The sequence below is a fragment of the Oryctolagus cuniculus genome, chromosome 3 (genome assembly GCF_051225735.1).
Source record: "Oryctolagus cuniculus isolate XC-2025 breed Fujian yellow rabbit chromosome 3, ASM5122573v1, whole genome shotgun sequence".
In the NCBI taxonomy this organism is placed as follows: Eukaryota; Metazoa; Chordata; class Mammalia; order Lagomorpha; family Leporidae; genus Oryctolagus; species Oryctolagus cuniculus.
In genome coordinates this window covers 92,955,713-92,970,742 of record NC_142869.1, presented here as the reverse complement: position 1 = coordinate 92,970,742, position 15,030 = coordinate 92,955,713, and the positions used below count along the sequence as shown (strand labels likewise).

The window sequence follows — 15,030 nt, the reverse complement described above, 5'->3', positions numbered from 1 at the left end:
TAATATTTATTTTTGAGTGCATGTAGAGAAATGTTCCAATTCCCTTCCACCCAGGTTCAAGTCTCATGTTGTCATTATTTCATCAGCTGGTAGGGCTGTCTTCCAAACCACATTTGGTTATATGGCATAGAGTCTTCATTGTGGATATGTTCAATGGGTGAATGTGGGAATGCTACAGCCTGCCAAATAACCCTGATTTATGTCAGTATTATACAATGTTCTGCCAGCTCTTTGGTAAACAGTCATTTCTGTGGCGGGACGTGATGAGGTTTATGATTTCACCAATTATTCCCATTCCCAATTAGACAGGGTCCAGATGTGTGTTAATAAAAAGTTAGCTCACTCTCTCTAACAATAATGGCCTCACCTTGACTCGATTCCAGAGATCTTATGCATTTTATATTATTCAATCAAATATATTGTTTCTGGTCTATTCTGAAAGGTCTTCACGCCTCTGGAGATCTTTTTTGTTCAAAAATGTTCCAGTTGTTCAGGAATGCAAATGTGCAACTGCAGTGGCTCTTACCTATCTTTTTTCTTTGATAGGCTGGTTACATTGGGCATAAACATCTGCACATACCAGAGAGAAGCCTGCCAGCCAACTCTTTTTAAGGTAAGAATTGGAACTGTTATGGACAACCCCTGGCCTCTCCTTGCAGCTGTGGCTCAGGGTGCTGGGGGTCCACGTGGGCCCTGATATCTTGGGACTCTGTTTTCCTCCATCCTCTCAGCAATTTTCCAGGTTTAAATTCATCCAAACTTTTTGCTGTTCACTGTAGTCTTGGAGCATGGAAGACTGGCTTGGGCTTGTTACATTTTTGGTGAACTCATAGAGTGAGTCTCCATGCCCAGGAAATAGTTAGTGGATCAAAGATTTCTGTGCTTACCACTGAAAACACTTGTTTAGTTAACTAAAAAACCTACTAAGAGTAACTTTCCCAGTGACTGGGTGGGAGTAGGTGTGGGTGGGGAATGATGCTTTGCAAGTGTCTGTATCAAGTGAAATGTATTAGTAGGTGTGTGCACGAATTATTGAGTATTTGTATTTCTAGGACATTTACATTTTAATGTTAAGGCTTGGGAAATGTTTCTTGATCCAAAAAACCTGAGAGTATTACCTTAACAAAAAAGAAACAACAGTATAGATATGAGAATATCTAAAGGTGTTTTATTGACAACTGCTTTTTAGTTCATTCATTTTTTAAAAATATTTCTTTATTCATTTGAAAGGCAGAGTTACCGAGAGGCAAAAGCAGAGGCAGAGAGAGGTCTTCCATATGCTGGTTCACTCCCCAGATGGCCACAATGGCTGGGCTATGCTGATCCAAAGCCAGGAGCTTTCTCCAGGTCTCCCACACAGGTGTAGGGGCCCAAGAACTTGGGCCATCTTCCAAGGCTTTCCCAGGCTGTTGCAGAGAGCTGAATCAGAAGTGGAGCAGCCAGGACTTGAACCGGTGCCCATATGGGATGCCGGCACTGAAAGTGGCTGCTGTACTCATTACACCACAGTGCCCACCCCAGTTCATTCATTTTACCTGTTGGCTTTAGCTATGGTGCTTAATACATAGGCTGACCAGGTTAGATTGTTAGGGCTGTCTCCATTTTCCCAGGTGAAGAAATCAAACCAGAGGTCTGGTTTGCTGAGGTCAGTCTGCATATGCCAAGGACTGCATTTATGAGGTTCCTAGGACTGAGTAGTCTTCTCCCTGGCTATGAGGGTTATTAGCTCCCAGCTCAGAGACTGTCTACCTTGCAAACAGACCTCCCACCTTGCACCTGATGGAGTAAAGGGAGAGAGGAAGAAGCCCAAGGAAATTCTGAGATGAGGAGCTAATTGAGCCAGGGCCATGTTTATATTTCCCCCACCTCATTTTTATTCTTTTTTTCCTGAAGAGCTGATTGAATTATTAGCACTAGTTTTCGTTAATGATAATTATACGTTCCAAGTACAAAGCAGAATTCTGTAAAATATCTACTAAAGATGCCTTACTCTTTGCCTTTTTAAATGGATGACATTGTACTACCCTAATTAGGCCCAACAAAACAAGCAGGAATCTGTATTTTATCATCATTGTTTTCCTGAGGGCATATCAAGTGGTTTGCAAGCTGTTACTTCAGCTTAAGAGCCTTCTATTAATAAAACCAAGGCATGTGAAGATCAGGAGTTATGATCCAGCTATGAGACATAGAACAGTGGGTCATCTTCCCAGGCGAGGAAATATAATTCCTCATTTGATAACAATGGAGATTTAAAAAATAGCAACTCTAATATTTACCATCTGTATCACCACCATCATGACAACCAACATTTATTGGCTCTTCTGTCAGGCACCAGACTCAGCATTTTTTTAAAAATATTTTTTTATTATTTATTTGAAAGAGTTACAGAGAGGCAGAGGCAGAGAGAGAGAAAGAGAAGAGAGAAAGAGAGAGAGAGAGATCTATCTATCTTCCATCTGCTGGTTTAATCCTTAGCTGGCTGCAACAGCCAGAACTGCATTGATCCAAAGCCAGGAGCCAGGAGCCTCCTCTGAGTCTCCCATGTGGGTGCAGGGACCCAAGCACTTGGGCCATCTTCTGCTGCTTTCCCAGACCATCAGCAGGAAGCTGGATTGGAAGTGGAACAGCTGTGACTTAAATCAGTGCCCCTATGGGATGCCAGCACTGCAGGTAGTGGCTTTACCCACTCTGCCACAGCACCAACCCCTTAAAAGATTTTTATTTATTTATTTGAGAGGCAGAGTTACAGGCAGAGAGAAGGAGAGACAGACAAAAGTCTTCCATTTGCTGGTTACTCTGCAAATGGCCTCAACAGCTGGAGCTAGCCATTCTGAAGGCAGGAGCCAGGGGCTTCTCCTGAGTCTTCCATGTAGGTGCAGGGGCCCAAAGCCTTGGGTCATTTTCTACTGCTTTCCCAGGCCATTAGCAGAGAGCTGGATTGGAAGAGGAACACTTGGGTCACAAACTGGCACCCATATGTGATGCTAGCACCACAGGCAGAGGCTTAGCTTACTATGCAGTAGCGCTGGCCCCCTGACTCAACATTTCATATGTGTTATCTCTCTTAACCTGCATGGCACTCCCATGAAGAAGATTCTGTTTACATCTGCCTTTTAAGTTGAGGAAGCTCAGATGGGATGTAACCCAGTGATCAGTACAGAGCAATGTCCAGCCCACTTGGAGGTGTTTAGGGCCCTTGCTCTGCTGACTTCCACACTTGTCCTTCTCCATTTTGCCCCCTGACCACTCCCTACCATTTACATTTTCTCTTCTGCATTGAGGTTGCCAAAAATTTCAAGAGTTACATCAATAGTTCAGATTGTTCAATAAATATTTGGATTATGGAGAACAGCAAGAATAATTAAGAATAAAGTCACCCAGTTTGAAAAGATGACAGTTGTAGACATTAACACTTTTATGTATCTTTTATGTATTTTGTGTGATTACTTCACCTAGTTATTATCTGAGGGTACTTCAGAAAGTTCATGGAAAAGTACAATGGAAAGCTAAAAAAATTTTTGAAATGCATGAACTTTTTGAAGACCTTGCATATATATTCATTTCATGTTTACTTCCAAATAAACTTATTATCTTTTAATTTCCTTTTCCACAAACTTTTAGTTCCCTTATAAGTTTAAATTTTGAATTTTAAGCTTTTGTTTCTATAAGCTTGTTTTAATGGATGCTGACCACTCTATTTAATGTATGAGAAGTCTTCAAAAGTTCCGTGAAGTATTCACATATATGTACACACTGTTCTCTTAAGTCTGTTCCACCAAAAGTTGTATTCTTGAGTTGCTGCCATGTGGCAATTACAGTTTGTGCTCACCATATTTGATAGCTAATTTCTGTTTGCCAGACAACTTGGTCAGGAATGTGGGATACCTGTGTTCGCTAACAGTGTAAACACCTGTTATCTTCAGAAGGTATGGAATAGGATGGAGCTGAAGACCGACTGCCCTAGACCCCAGGTGACTCAGATTTGACTGTGCACCAGGACCAGTGGCAAGTCATTGGGTTAATTACTTCATTTTAGCATCTTTCTTGGTGAATCACTTACATCTAATCAAGTCTGGAATGCCATAAAATTCATTCCTCATCTGTTGTGATTCATAATCTGATCAGTTCCAATTGATGGAGCAACTGTGTCTGGGCTCAGCTGCGTTACTCTTAAGTTGTTTTGAGAACAGAATTCTGTCTTTCAAGATGGCCAAATCTGTAAGCCTATGGAAGGAGAAACATCTTAGCTAATTCTATGTAATTCTTGCTGTTCCTGCTTCTGCATTCTTCCTGCAATAACTTTCTCCCTCATGTGGATAATCCTACAGGACAGATAGTACAAAGTATGTGCTCCACAAACAGGAGCAAACAAATATAGGCACAGACAAATGCGGCTGGGTTTTGTGTAAGAACGTTTAGTACTGTGGCTGTCCAACTTAACAAATTAATGGGTAAGATTGTTTCATTTAAATGTGGTGAATTTGAGCACTCTGGCCTCAGAATCAGCCCTAAAGGCACTCGGATCTGGCTGAAAAGCCCATGAGAGTATTTCAGGCATGGAAAGCCAAGACACTCTGGCAAAAAGATCTCTGTGAGTGAGATCCCAGTGGAAAGAACAGGTCTTCAAAGAGGGAGGTGCCTTTCTCTGAAGGGAGGAGAGAACCTCCACTTTGACTATGACCTTGTCTAAACAAGATAAGAGTCGGAGAACTCAAGGGGCTTCCATAGCCTTGGAAACTCATGACTGGTGCATAGGGAGATTACTGATGCCATAAACAGGAGTGTCAATTTGTAAAGTCAACAACAGGCGTCACTGTGCACTTACTCCTCATGTAGGATCTCTGTCCTTAATGTGCTGTACACTGAGGCTTAATGCTATAACGAGTACTCAAACAGTATATTTCACTTTGTGTTTCTATGGGGGTGCAAACTGTTGAAATCTTTACTTAATGTACACTAAACTGATCTTCTGTTAAAAAAAAAAAAAAAAAAAAGAAACTATCAATTCCCAACTTGACTCTCACTGGGATTAAACATGACAATAGGTCTGATCTGATTTCATCATTATTTTAAAAAAAATCATCTATTATTTTTCACTTTATGTTTCTGTGTGGGAACAAACTGTTGAAATCCTTACTTAAGGTATACTAAGCTGATCTTCTGTATACTAAGATAATCGAAAATGAATCTTGATGTGAATGGAAGGGGAGAGGGAGTGGGAAAGGGGAGGGTGGTGGGTGGGAGGGACGGTATGGGGGGGAAAGCCATTGTAACCCATGAGACGTACTTTGGAAATTTATATTCATTAAATAAAAGATAAAAAAAAAATGTGGTGAATTTGTTTATTACAAACATGGATTTAAGCTTACAAAGTCTCTCGTAACACACATTTCAGGACAGTTTCCTATAAAGATGATTATCAATTCTGTCCACTCATGATGCAGACAAGAGAATAATGATCTGTGGAACTTGATAATTTCTCCTCTATATCATGGAGTAAGCCTTTTGCTTACCAAAGCAAAATCAGAGCTTGGAATGTGGTCAGTCTCTTGTGTAGGGAGGGAAAGATTTTCCCTTTACCTCTAAGGGTCCCTAATAGGTCGACCAAAAAAAGTGACAATGCCAGTATGTTCAATGCTCAATGCCCAGGGTGGTGGGAAGGGTGGAACCTCTAGAGGTGGGGTCTAGTAAGAAATCCTGGGTCATTGGAGGTGCGCCCGCTGAATATCGTTTTGGAGCCTGCCTGCCCTCTCTATTTCCTGGTTCATCATGTGATCCTTCCTCTGTACATTTCACCATCTACCATGGACTCCTTACCAGAGCAAAAGACAGTACCATTCCATTCAGGAGCTAAATAAACCTCTCTTTCCTTTGTAAGTAGCTCATCTCAGGTGTTTTATTGTAGTGATAAAAAGCTGATTCATACACAGGTTAAAGATAGACAAATTTATTGTGCACATAGGGACATGACAGAAAAAAAATAGAGTGCCCCACAACAGTAAGATTTAGGAGCTTACACATCCTCCTCATATGGGAGAGGTAGGGGAATACCGTCAATTTACAAGACAAATGATTTCAGGGAATGATGACTGGGATCCTTTGAAGAATACATGGGAGATATGGTAGCTTGTGACAAAGTTTGTCCAGGTGTGGTCTTCACTTCTAGTCTCCTCTCCAGTCATAGGAATGGACTGGTTGATAAACTTCCTGGGGAAGGAGTCATGACAATTGAACTCCTTTTGGAGGATCTGTCACTAGGCAGGTAAGAGATATGCAGAGAAAGCCTCTTATTGGATTTGCTGCTCAAATCAGTCATATATTAAAGTGGTATATTTTGAGGTATGGCATATCTTGAACTACTTCATTTGCTTTCACTGGAAGAAAAGTGGAGGCATTTGGGGCTTCCTGCATTCTTGGAGCTGCATTTGTGGATCATGGGAATTTTTGTGGTTCATTATGGCCAGCTCCATTGATTCTCACCTGGTGGTGTTCATCTTGAATTTACTTATACATGAAGCTGTCTGCCCACATCATCATGCAATATCCTGCTTTCATAGAGGTGGAATTTTGGCATTTCTGGCTATGTATACTATCATGGACCAAAGGAACAAAATCTTGCATTCCTATTTCATTCATCTGCAAAGACCCACTTTGCTGCAAAGTTTGTGTCCATCTCCTTAGACTTGATCACTAATTGATCTTAGCTTTTCCCACATTAATGTGTTGACATCAATGCCCTCCCTGGCCTAACTGGGTGGGAGAAATACTTAGAAGCTCTATGCTGTGTTTTGTAAATCTGCTGGCAAATAGACAGGTGGCCTGGTTTCCTGAGTGTGTGTATTTATGTTTAAAATAGTATTGATAATAAAGCCCTATTTGTGTAGAGGTATCCATCAGTTATCTATTGCATAACAAACCTCCCAAAACTAAAAGCTTAAAACAACAACTATTTTATTGCCTCTGATTCTGTGAGTCAGCAATCTGATTTGGACTCAACTGGGTAGGTCTACAGCTAATCCCAACTGTGGTCATTCATACCACTGCATTCACTAGTACCTGGGAACTGGTTGATCTAGAGGCCCTCAGCTGAAATGATTCATGTCTGTCTGTCACATGATTTCGTCTTCTAGGAGGCCATGCAGGCTCCTTCACATGACAGAACTGGCAAGAAGACAGAAACATAAGCTTTAGTATTGCATCCTGGACGCAAAAATCACTTGGCCTCTATTTTGCCTCATCTTGTTGGTTAGAGGGAGTCATAGAGCCAGCATAGATTCAAGGGAAGGGGTTTGGAAAGAGATTCCAACTCTTAATGGGAGTAGCTGCAAAGAATTCATGGCCATTTAAAATTTATCACAAGTTCTTAACCTTGAAGTGAAAGCAATCTGAGATTACTTTATTTTAAAGTTATTTTTTGCTTTTAAATAATCCTAGAATTAGGATTGCTTTGTCAGCCCATTTAAGAGAAACCTGGAAACAGAGGTCTTTTGAGATATACTTGAAAATATAATAATGAAAGAATCAACAGTACCAAACATTAATAATTATTCTTAGTATATGCTAAGCACTGTCTCAAGTCCTTTACATATGATAATTCATTTGGTCATTACAAAATCTTGTAAGTATTATTTTTATCCCCATTTTATAGTTGAGAAGACTGAGGCGAAGAAAGATTGAGTAATATCTCTCAAAATCATGTAGCTACGAAGCAGAAGAATTGTACCTCCTCCCTAGGAGGTCAGCCTCCAGATTTGTATGTTAACCCCAAGTATCTCTCAGGTTAGTAAAAACGGAATCTTCCTGAGTCTTAGAAGAGTTCTGTCTTGGACCATGTTGTTTTTCAGAGACAGAGGGTTTAGCTCTTTGGAGAGGATCACTAGGAATTTCTGAGCACATCAATGTGGCCAAAAATACATCTTGTCACCCTGCAGGAGACCCTCACCAGAGATAATCAAGACACTCATGCCCCCCTGTAACAGGTAGTAATTCTGCTGGGCTCCCTGCTGTCTCCTGGGGGTGGAGGTGGGCGGTGGGCAGTGTCATTCCTCTCTTGCCAGGGAAGCGTTGGAAGAACAAGAAAATTTCAGAATGTCTTTCGTGGCCTTTCAAGCAGCCTCTTGTTTTGGCGTCAGGCAATCAGACTCAGTCCCAAAGAAAAGAATGCTATATTTATTTGGCTTTTTGTTTAAGGTCCACCCCAGGGAAAGAGTGGGTTGAATGTTGTTTTAACATATCATATTTATAAGTTAAATTCAGCCCAATCTCTAGGTGGTACATATTCTAAGGAAACTGATGAATTTCATGGATATTTATGAGGTCATACTCACAGGATGGATGGAATGGCCCCTCCTGTCGAGGTCTCAGCTCTTTCTCGATTTGAGGGGTGCAGAACACATTTTGGAGCTGGGATTAGACTTGCATCTCAGAATTACCATTTCTCACTTCGCATTTAGCCCTAGAGTGAGGAAGAGAGCACCAGTCTAAGGCTTCAGGGTCACTTAAGCCATCTAACATCCTCTCTTCCTCCTGTCTCACTATTGTTGCTTGCCGAAGCAACTGGGCTCCCTCTTACATCTCGTCCTGTTAGGTTTACTCAGGTTAGCATCAGTGACAATTCCCTTGTTTTGTGGAGGTGTTTGCTACAACTCCTGTATACGTGAGAACTTGCATGTTCACCTTCGTATGGATTCAAGCTAGAATCTGAGCTGCGTCTAGGAGCAAAAAGCAGAGAACTAGGGGGGAAGGAATGGGGAGATCCGCGCTGCTGACAGCTTTTCCCTTCCAGCCTCTCTCACCTTCCCACCCAGGAACTTCTCTGAAGCACAGATTTCTTGATTGTCAAGTACAAAATCCTACGGATATATTCCTCCATACAGGTGGAAACTGTTCCCTTCCTAATCTTTTCCCTCAGATAATCTTGAAGAGTTGTTAATCCTCTCCTGTATTAAGTACTTTTTCCTTGGGGCTGTGTACTTCCCTTTTTTCATATTCAAACCAACTGGGACAGTTTATCCCCTAGCATAGAAGTTAAAACCTGACAGGCAGGTCTCTACAGCAGGGATGAGCTGGTTCTCTCTGCAAACATTGCTTTACTGCCAGCTGTTGCAAGTGAACAGCCCAGCCCCACTTCGTGACAGAATGGCCCAGATCAGACCACAGGCAGGAAGCAGCTTTTGTTTCTGAACCCTTTGGGGCTGTTCTTTCCCTGCCATAAACTTAATTGCTTCCTGTGATCTACCTGGCAAACAGACGAGCACCCCTTTCCCTCCCTCCTGTTTGGTCAAATGGGTCTACCAAAGCCTACAGCTCTGCTTTTCAGTAGGTTTGGTTGACTTACATTGAGTTTGCCTTTGGCTTTTGCTGACATTGCCTATTTGGGGGCTAAGAAGTTGACCAGGAGAAAGAATGAGGATGCATGTGCGTGTGTGTGTGTGCGTGTGTGTGCATGTGGGGGACAGGTGTAGGTAAGGGATAGTGGGCTAGGCCTCATGTAGTGGCTTAGAAAATTGTGGTTTACCACAATCTCCTTGCCTGCAGGAAGTTGCCCCCCCCCCCCCGCCCTGCCCCAGGGGAGGCTTTGCACATCTTATCCCCATAGAAGAGGTTTCAGACATGACATTTCCTTGAGTTCACTGGACATTGACTCTCCTAGGATTGCCCTACTTAATCATTCCCCTTTTTTGTTGGTTTTATGACCAATGTTGGAGGAAGACAGTAAAGGGAAAGTCTGTGAGAGCCCCTCCTTTTCCCCCACTACTGTGAAGGTGATTACTTAACAACAAACAGGGAGTTTTAAAAAAACAGAACTTTGCTCTAGGCTGGCACTTGGCAAGGAATGCTGTGCTGGAAGGCGCTTGGTGTGGTTAGAATGCAGATGTACACATCTGCCCATGCGTCCCTCAGGTTCTATCCCACGGTAACAGCCGCTTTAGCAACCATCCCTGTCTTTAAAGGCTGTGACTAGCAGTCCAGCCAAAGCACAGTGCTCCCCATTTAACCTTTGGCTGTTCTCGAATTTCAGCTTCAGGAAGTCTTTCTAGAAAAGAAATGAAAATGTCCTCCATGTGTAAACCTGACAGGTCCATGCATGATTTACCTGTCTTGACCACGATCACTGTCTTCACTCTCCATATTTAACCTGTGAGCGCTGAGTTCTCTTGTTAGCTTTTTTCCCCATTCCCATCTTTAAGTGTGGGTCCCTGCTAGGATTAAAAGGGTAAAGGTTGTTACTTCTGGTAGACAGATCTATGCAAGCACCCAGTGGGGCACTACCACATCAGTGATGAGTGAAAGCGTTTGGACGATGACATAACGCACAGCACACACTGTGACCCTAGGGGCCTAGCTTCTCTTTCACATGAAAACCCCAGACATGCTTTGATCAGGTGATGGTTAAGCCTTTCTACTTAAGTTTGCTTTGGAGCCTCAGAAATATACCCAAACATACTGTTGTGAAAATCACCTGTGGTATGAATCTGTTAGGTATTATCCAATAGAATTCTAATGTGAGGCTGTGATTTTGTAGGTGATTACTTGACATCTATGAAATCAGGGTATTTTCCGTGTGTTTTTTAGTGGTTCTTCTTTGTAATTAAGCATTCTTTTAACTTATTTCTCTCAAAAGGATAAATTTGAGCAATAAAATATGAAAAATAGTAGAGGAGGTACAACTCATATGAATTAGGGAATGAAAATTGCTAATGTGCTCAGGTTCATAACCTGCTGTTTAGAGTGGTTATGACTCTGAAAGGGATAAGATCGTCAACTGTCAAGTGCTGAAACTGAACAAGGCTCCTACTTGCCCTTGTCAATGTATTTTTTGCTCTGTTTCAGCAACACATTGCATTAACTTTATAAAGAGGATTCCTAAAATAACCAAAGCAGTAACTTTTTCAAAGCAGAGAACCAGCTAGTTTTCTGTAGGATTGCTCCCCCGTAAGTTACAGATGTCTTCTCACCATTTTTCACCTATCTCTAGTCGATAGTTCTCCTGATAGTAGATAGTTCTGAAGACAGCTTTCCTTGAATTGTGAGCTGAAATGTAGACTTTAAACACAGGTTTTAAGATGTTAGGGAGGAAGTGACATTGATTTATTTGTTCTGTTCTTGGCTAGCTTGAGAAACCTGTCCTGTCAGGTAATGAACGACTGCTCTTATCCTAACTAGTGACTTCAAGAGAGCATTAGTCATCCCTTCATTACACTTCCCCATGACTCATACAGACTGGCCCATATTGCCGTTCACTGAATAAGAATCTTCAGGCAATGGAAGATTAAGTCCAGCATTCCTATTTAGTAGCACAAATTATATAATTGGGCCTAGAACATAAAACTGTGGCTCATTCTGGAAAGATATTCTATAGGTTTAGATCTTTAGCCATTTGTCTACTTGAAAAGTCATATGGCCATTTTAATGGTCAGTATAGAGTGCTTACAGGAGAGTACTTAAGAAAGTTCATGGAAAAATGGAATTAAATGTCTATTTTGGTAGGAAAAAGTTTTAAAATTCTTGCATACAGGAGACTTTCACAAATGTCACAGAATACACAGTATGAAAATGCTGTACATGGATTTTTTCTTTGTGCTAAAATAAACTTTTAATTCCATTTTCCCATAAGCATTCTAAAGTATTCTCACATGAATGGCCAGAATGTTTAGTCTGCTTGGTGTTGATCTCAGAGACAAAGACATAGCTCATAAAATAGATGGTGATCAGGGGCTGGTGCTGTTGCACAGCGAGTTAAAGCTCCGGCCTGAAGCATCAGCATCCCACATGGGCACCAGTTTGAGTACAGGCTGCTCCACTTCTAATCCAGCTCTCTGCTATGGCCTGGGAAAGCAGTAGAAGATGGCTCAAGTCCTTGGACCCCTGCACCTGCATGGGAGACCTGGAACAAGCAACTGGCTCCTGGCTTTGGATTGGCATAGGCTGTTGCAGCCAATTGGGGAGTGAACCATTGGATGGAAGACCTCTCTTTCTCTCTGTCTCTCTGTGTCTACATCTGTCTGTAACTCTGTCACATAAAGAAAATAAAGCTTAAAAAAAAAAAGATGGTGATGAGCATATGAGTTACTTGCACTCCTTGGTTTATAGCAGCTGAATTCAGAATAACTAAGTTATGGAATCAACCCAGATGTCTATCATCTGATGACTGGATACCCCATGGAATATTACTCAGCCATAAAAAAGAATGAAATTCTGATATTTGCAACAAAATGAATGTAACTGGAAAACATTATGTTAAATGAAATAAGCCAGACCCCCCAAAGACAAATGTTGTATGTTTTATCTTATTTGTGGTAGTTTATATATAGAATAAAAATTGTGTGAATGTCACATCATTTGGTATATAGTTAAAATAGTGCTTCACTGAATTATACCATGTAAATGACAATATACTCTTATTTTAAATGTTAAAAAGACATAGAGATGGGGAAATAGAAAAGATGCTTGGGATACTAGTAATTCTTTGTTCTTAATTTTGGAATTGATTGTAAATGTGATTAGGTGACCAAAACCCCTAATTTATCTGTACACTTATGTGCATTTTTGACACGTATAGTGTATTTCAATAAAATGTTTTTAAAACAAACAAAAAAAAAACAAAAAAAAGTGGTGATTTGGGGGCACCTCTTGGCTCAGCCTTCTTAGCAGTGCATTGACTATTCACTGGGGATCATAGTAGGTTATATTAGCCTCTGTTCTTGTGTGTTCTTGTGACTGTGCTGAAAAAGTGTTCACATTTTTTTATTATTTTTTTGACAGGCAGAATTAGACAGTGAGAGAGAGAGAGAGAGAGAGGTCTTCCTTCCATTGGTTCACCCCCCAAATGGCTGCTACCGCTGGCGCGCTGCGCCGATCCGAAGCCAGGAGCCAGGTGCTTCTCCTGGTCTCCCACGCGGGTGCAGGGCCCAAGGACTTGGGCCATCCTCCACTGCTTTCCCGGCCACAGCAGAGAGCTGGACTGGAAGAGGAGAAACCGGGACAGAATCTGGCGCCCCGACCGGGACTAGAACCTGGGGTGCTGGCACCGCAGGCAGAGGATTAGCCTAGTGAGCCACGGCGCTGGCCAGAAAGTGTTCACATTTGACAAGTGCCATAGCAAATGCATACTTCTGTAAGGAGGCTGGAGTCATATGCATTTTGTAAACATCACCTACCTTCTATCATGTCATTGGTCTCTGTGCCATTATTAGCCCTACTGCTTATGGTTTGGTGGTAAATATAAGACTGAATTTTCCTGGATCCTTTATGGATATGTGGGTAGTTACAGAGATCTTTATTGATTGGCTATGTGTTTACTTAATTTTCAAGTTCACTACAGATCTAGAGACTTAGCTTTGAACAAGTGCTGTGTTTTGAGACTTAGTTGAACCATCCTGTGCTCATGGGAAAGCTTAACATGTAGCAAATAGGAAGAAAATATTCAAGACATGATGTTGGATGTAAGTTTGTGGGTTAGTAGAAAATCCTACCTCTTCTACAAATTCTTGAATAATCCTTTCTGGCTTTAACAAAATCAACAGTCACTATTATAACAACTACCATGTCACCTTTTTCTTATCTTCAGGCACTTGAAATACATCATTAAATAGCATCAGAATTAATCCAGGGCCCTTTAGACTATAGACTCTGCTCCTTGGGAGAGGAATCTTGTCTTCATCTTGCGTTCCTAGAATTCAATAAATAAATAAATAAATGTTTTACAAGCATGTATATATGAAAAAATTAGTAGCTCTGAGAAGAAAACAAATGATCTTGAAGCTCTTACAGTGTGACTGCATGTCTTGTAGGATCAGTGTGAGATGGAAACCTGGTTACAGTTGAGAGTAGCTGTGCTGGGAGCATTGGGTAGGAATTGCATGCAAAGGCAACAATGTGTGCCCTGGAGCGGGTTGACTTTTACCATTGCCCATGATCCCTGTGTTGAAATAGGAATTCTCAGCCCAGACAAATGCTAAGGAAACAAAACCAACTCTTTTATTACTCTCTACAACATTTATAGCCAACTTCTATTCGATGCCCCTATCCTTGAGGCATTCTGACAGTCATTTTAATGATTTATTTTCCTTTTCACAACCAAAAAACAAATAAAATATTTTATCACCTTTTGGGTAGACTTGATGTCTTTCTCTTCATTTCATCACTTTCTAGGTCTATAAAATTCCCCTTACTTTTCAGTTTTTATAACTCATGGGTAGGAATTCTGTTTTTCTCGTCCCTTATGTGAATTTTTTTTTTCAGGCCTGATTTTCTCTCCTTACATCCTCTGCCTATTTTTGTTGTTCTTTTATGTATGAGGGATGGAGGTGGCTTGAGGAAGGCAGGACTCAAAAAAGGCCATACATTTACATTCATACATGGTTGACAAGAAAAGGTTTTGAATAAGAAAAAACATCTTTTTCAATGCTTCTCTCTACTATTTAGAGATATAAGAACATTGGACTTATTGGTGCTGAGAAGTGGGTGTATTGGTTTAAGAATAAAATGTTCTACTACTTAAATATGCTCTGTGGTTTCTTTTCTAGGATCTAAAACCCAATGACCTGTGTGAAAGTCCATGGCTCTGTGATTACCCCTCCCCATTCTATATTCTGTGTCTTCAACAGCAGCTCCCAGCTTTACTGCTCCCAAGCTCATTGTTCCTACTGTTTGCTCTTTGGGCTCATTTCCACCTCATTTTTCCATATGCCTTCTTACATTAAAGTGTCAACTGCAGGATATTTCCTCAGACCAGTCATCAAGAGCCGCAAAAGCTCCTTGTCCACATGTATGGATTTTTTTTAGGGCAGAGCTCTTCCTAGATAGGCGATTTCGAGTCTGAGTTGATGAAGCATGTGATTGTGTCAAGTTCAGTGGTACAATTTGGATATCTGGTTCTTCCTAATCAGGACTGGATGTTGTATTTCAAAGGTGATCAGACTACCATGATGGTCTGGGATTCCCAGATAGCTGGTAAAATATTGTTTCTAGGTGCATCTGTGAAAAATGTTTTAGAAAGATTCACATTTTAATTGGTGAATGGACCCT

The 15,030-nt window shown here is 41.1% G+C and overlaps 1 protein-coding gene across 42 annotated transcripts in view; it reads left to right on the top strand.

Annotated features, from left to right (window-relative positions):
• The window catches only part of LYPD6B (LY6/PLAUR domain containing 6B), a 238,395-nt gene that overhangs the window by 161,142 nt on the left and 62,223 nt on the right, over positions 1-15,030 (top strand). For 37 of the 42 annotated variants that reach the window (XM_051848716.3, XM_008258571.5, XM_017342840.4 and 34 more), the window contains one exon: positions 547-613. Coding sequence is in view for 6 of the 42 variants with exons in the window: in XM_089329176.1 (XP_089185302.1) it covers positions 547-613 (67 nt within the window). In the remaining 36 variants the exon portion in view is untranslated. Of the gene's footprint in view, positions 1-546; positions 614-3,859; positions 5,205-7,648; positions 7,780-15,030 lie in introns of those variants that run through there. The other 5 variants (XM_089329173.1, XM_089329172.1, XM_089329171.1 and 2 more) reach the window with 3 other exon arrangements.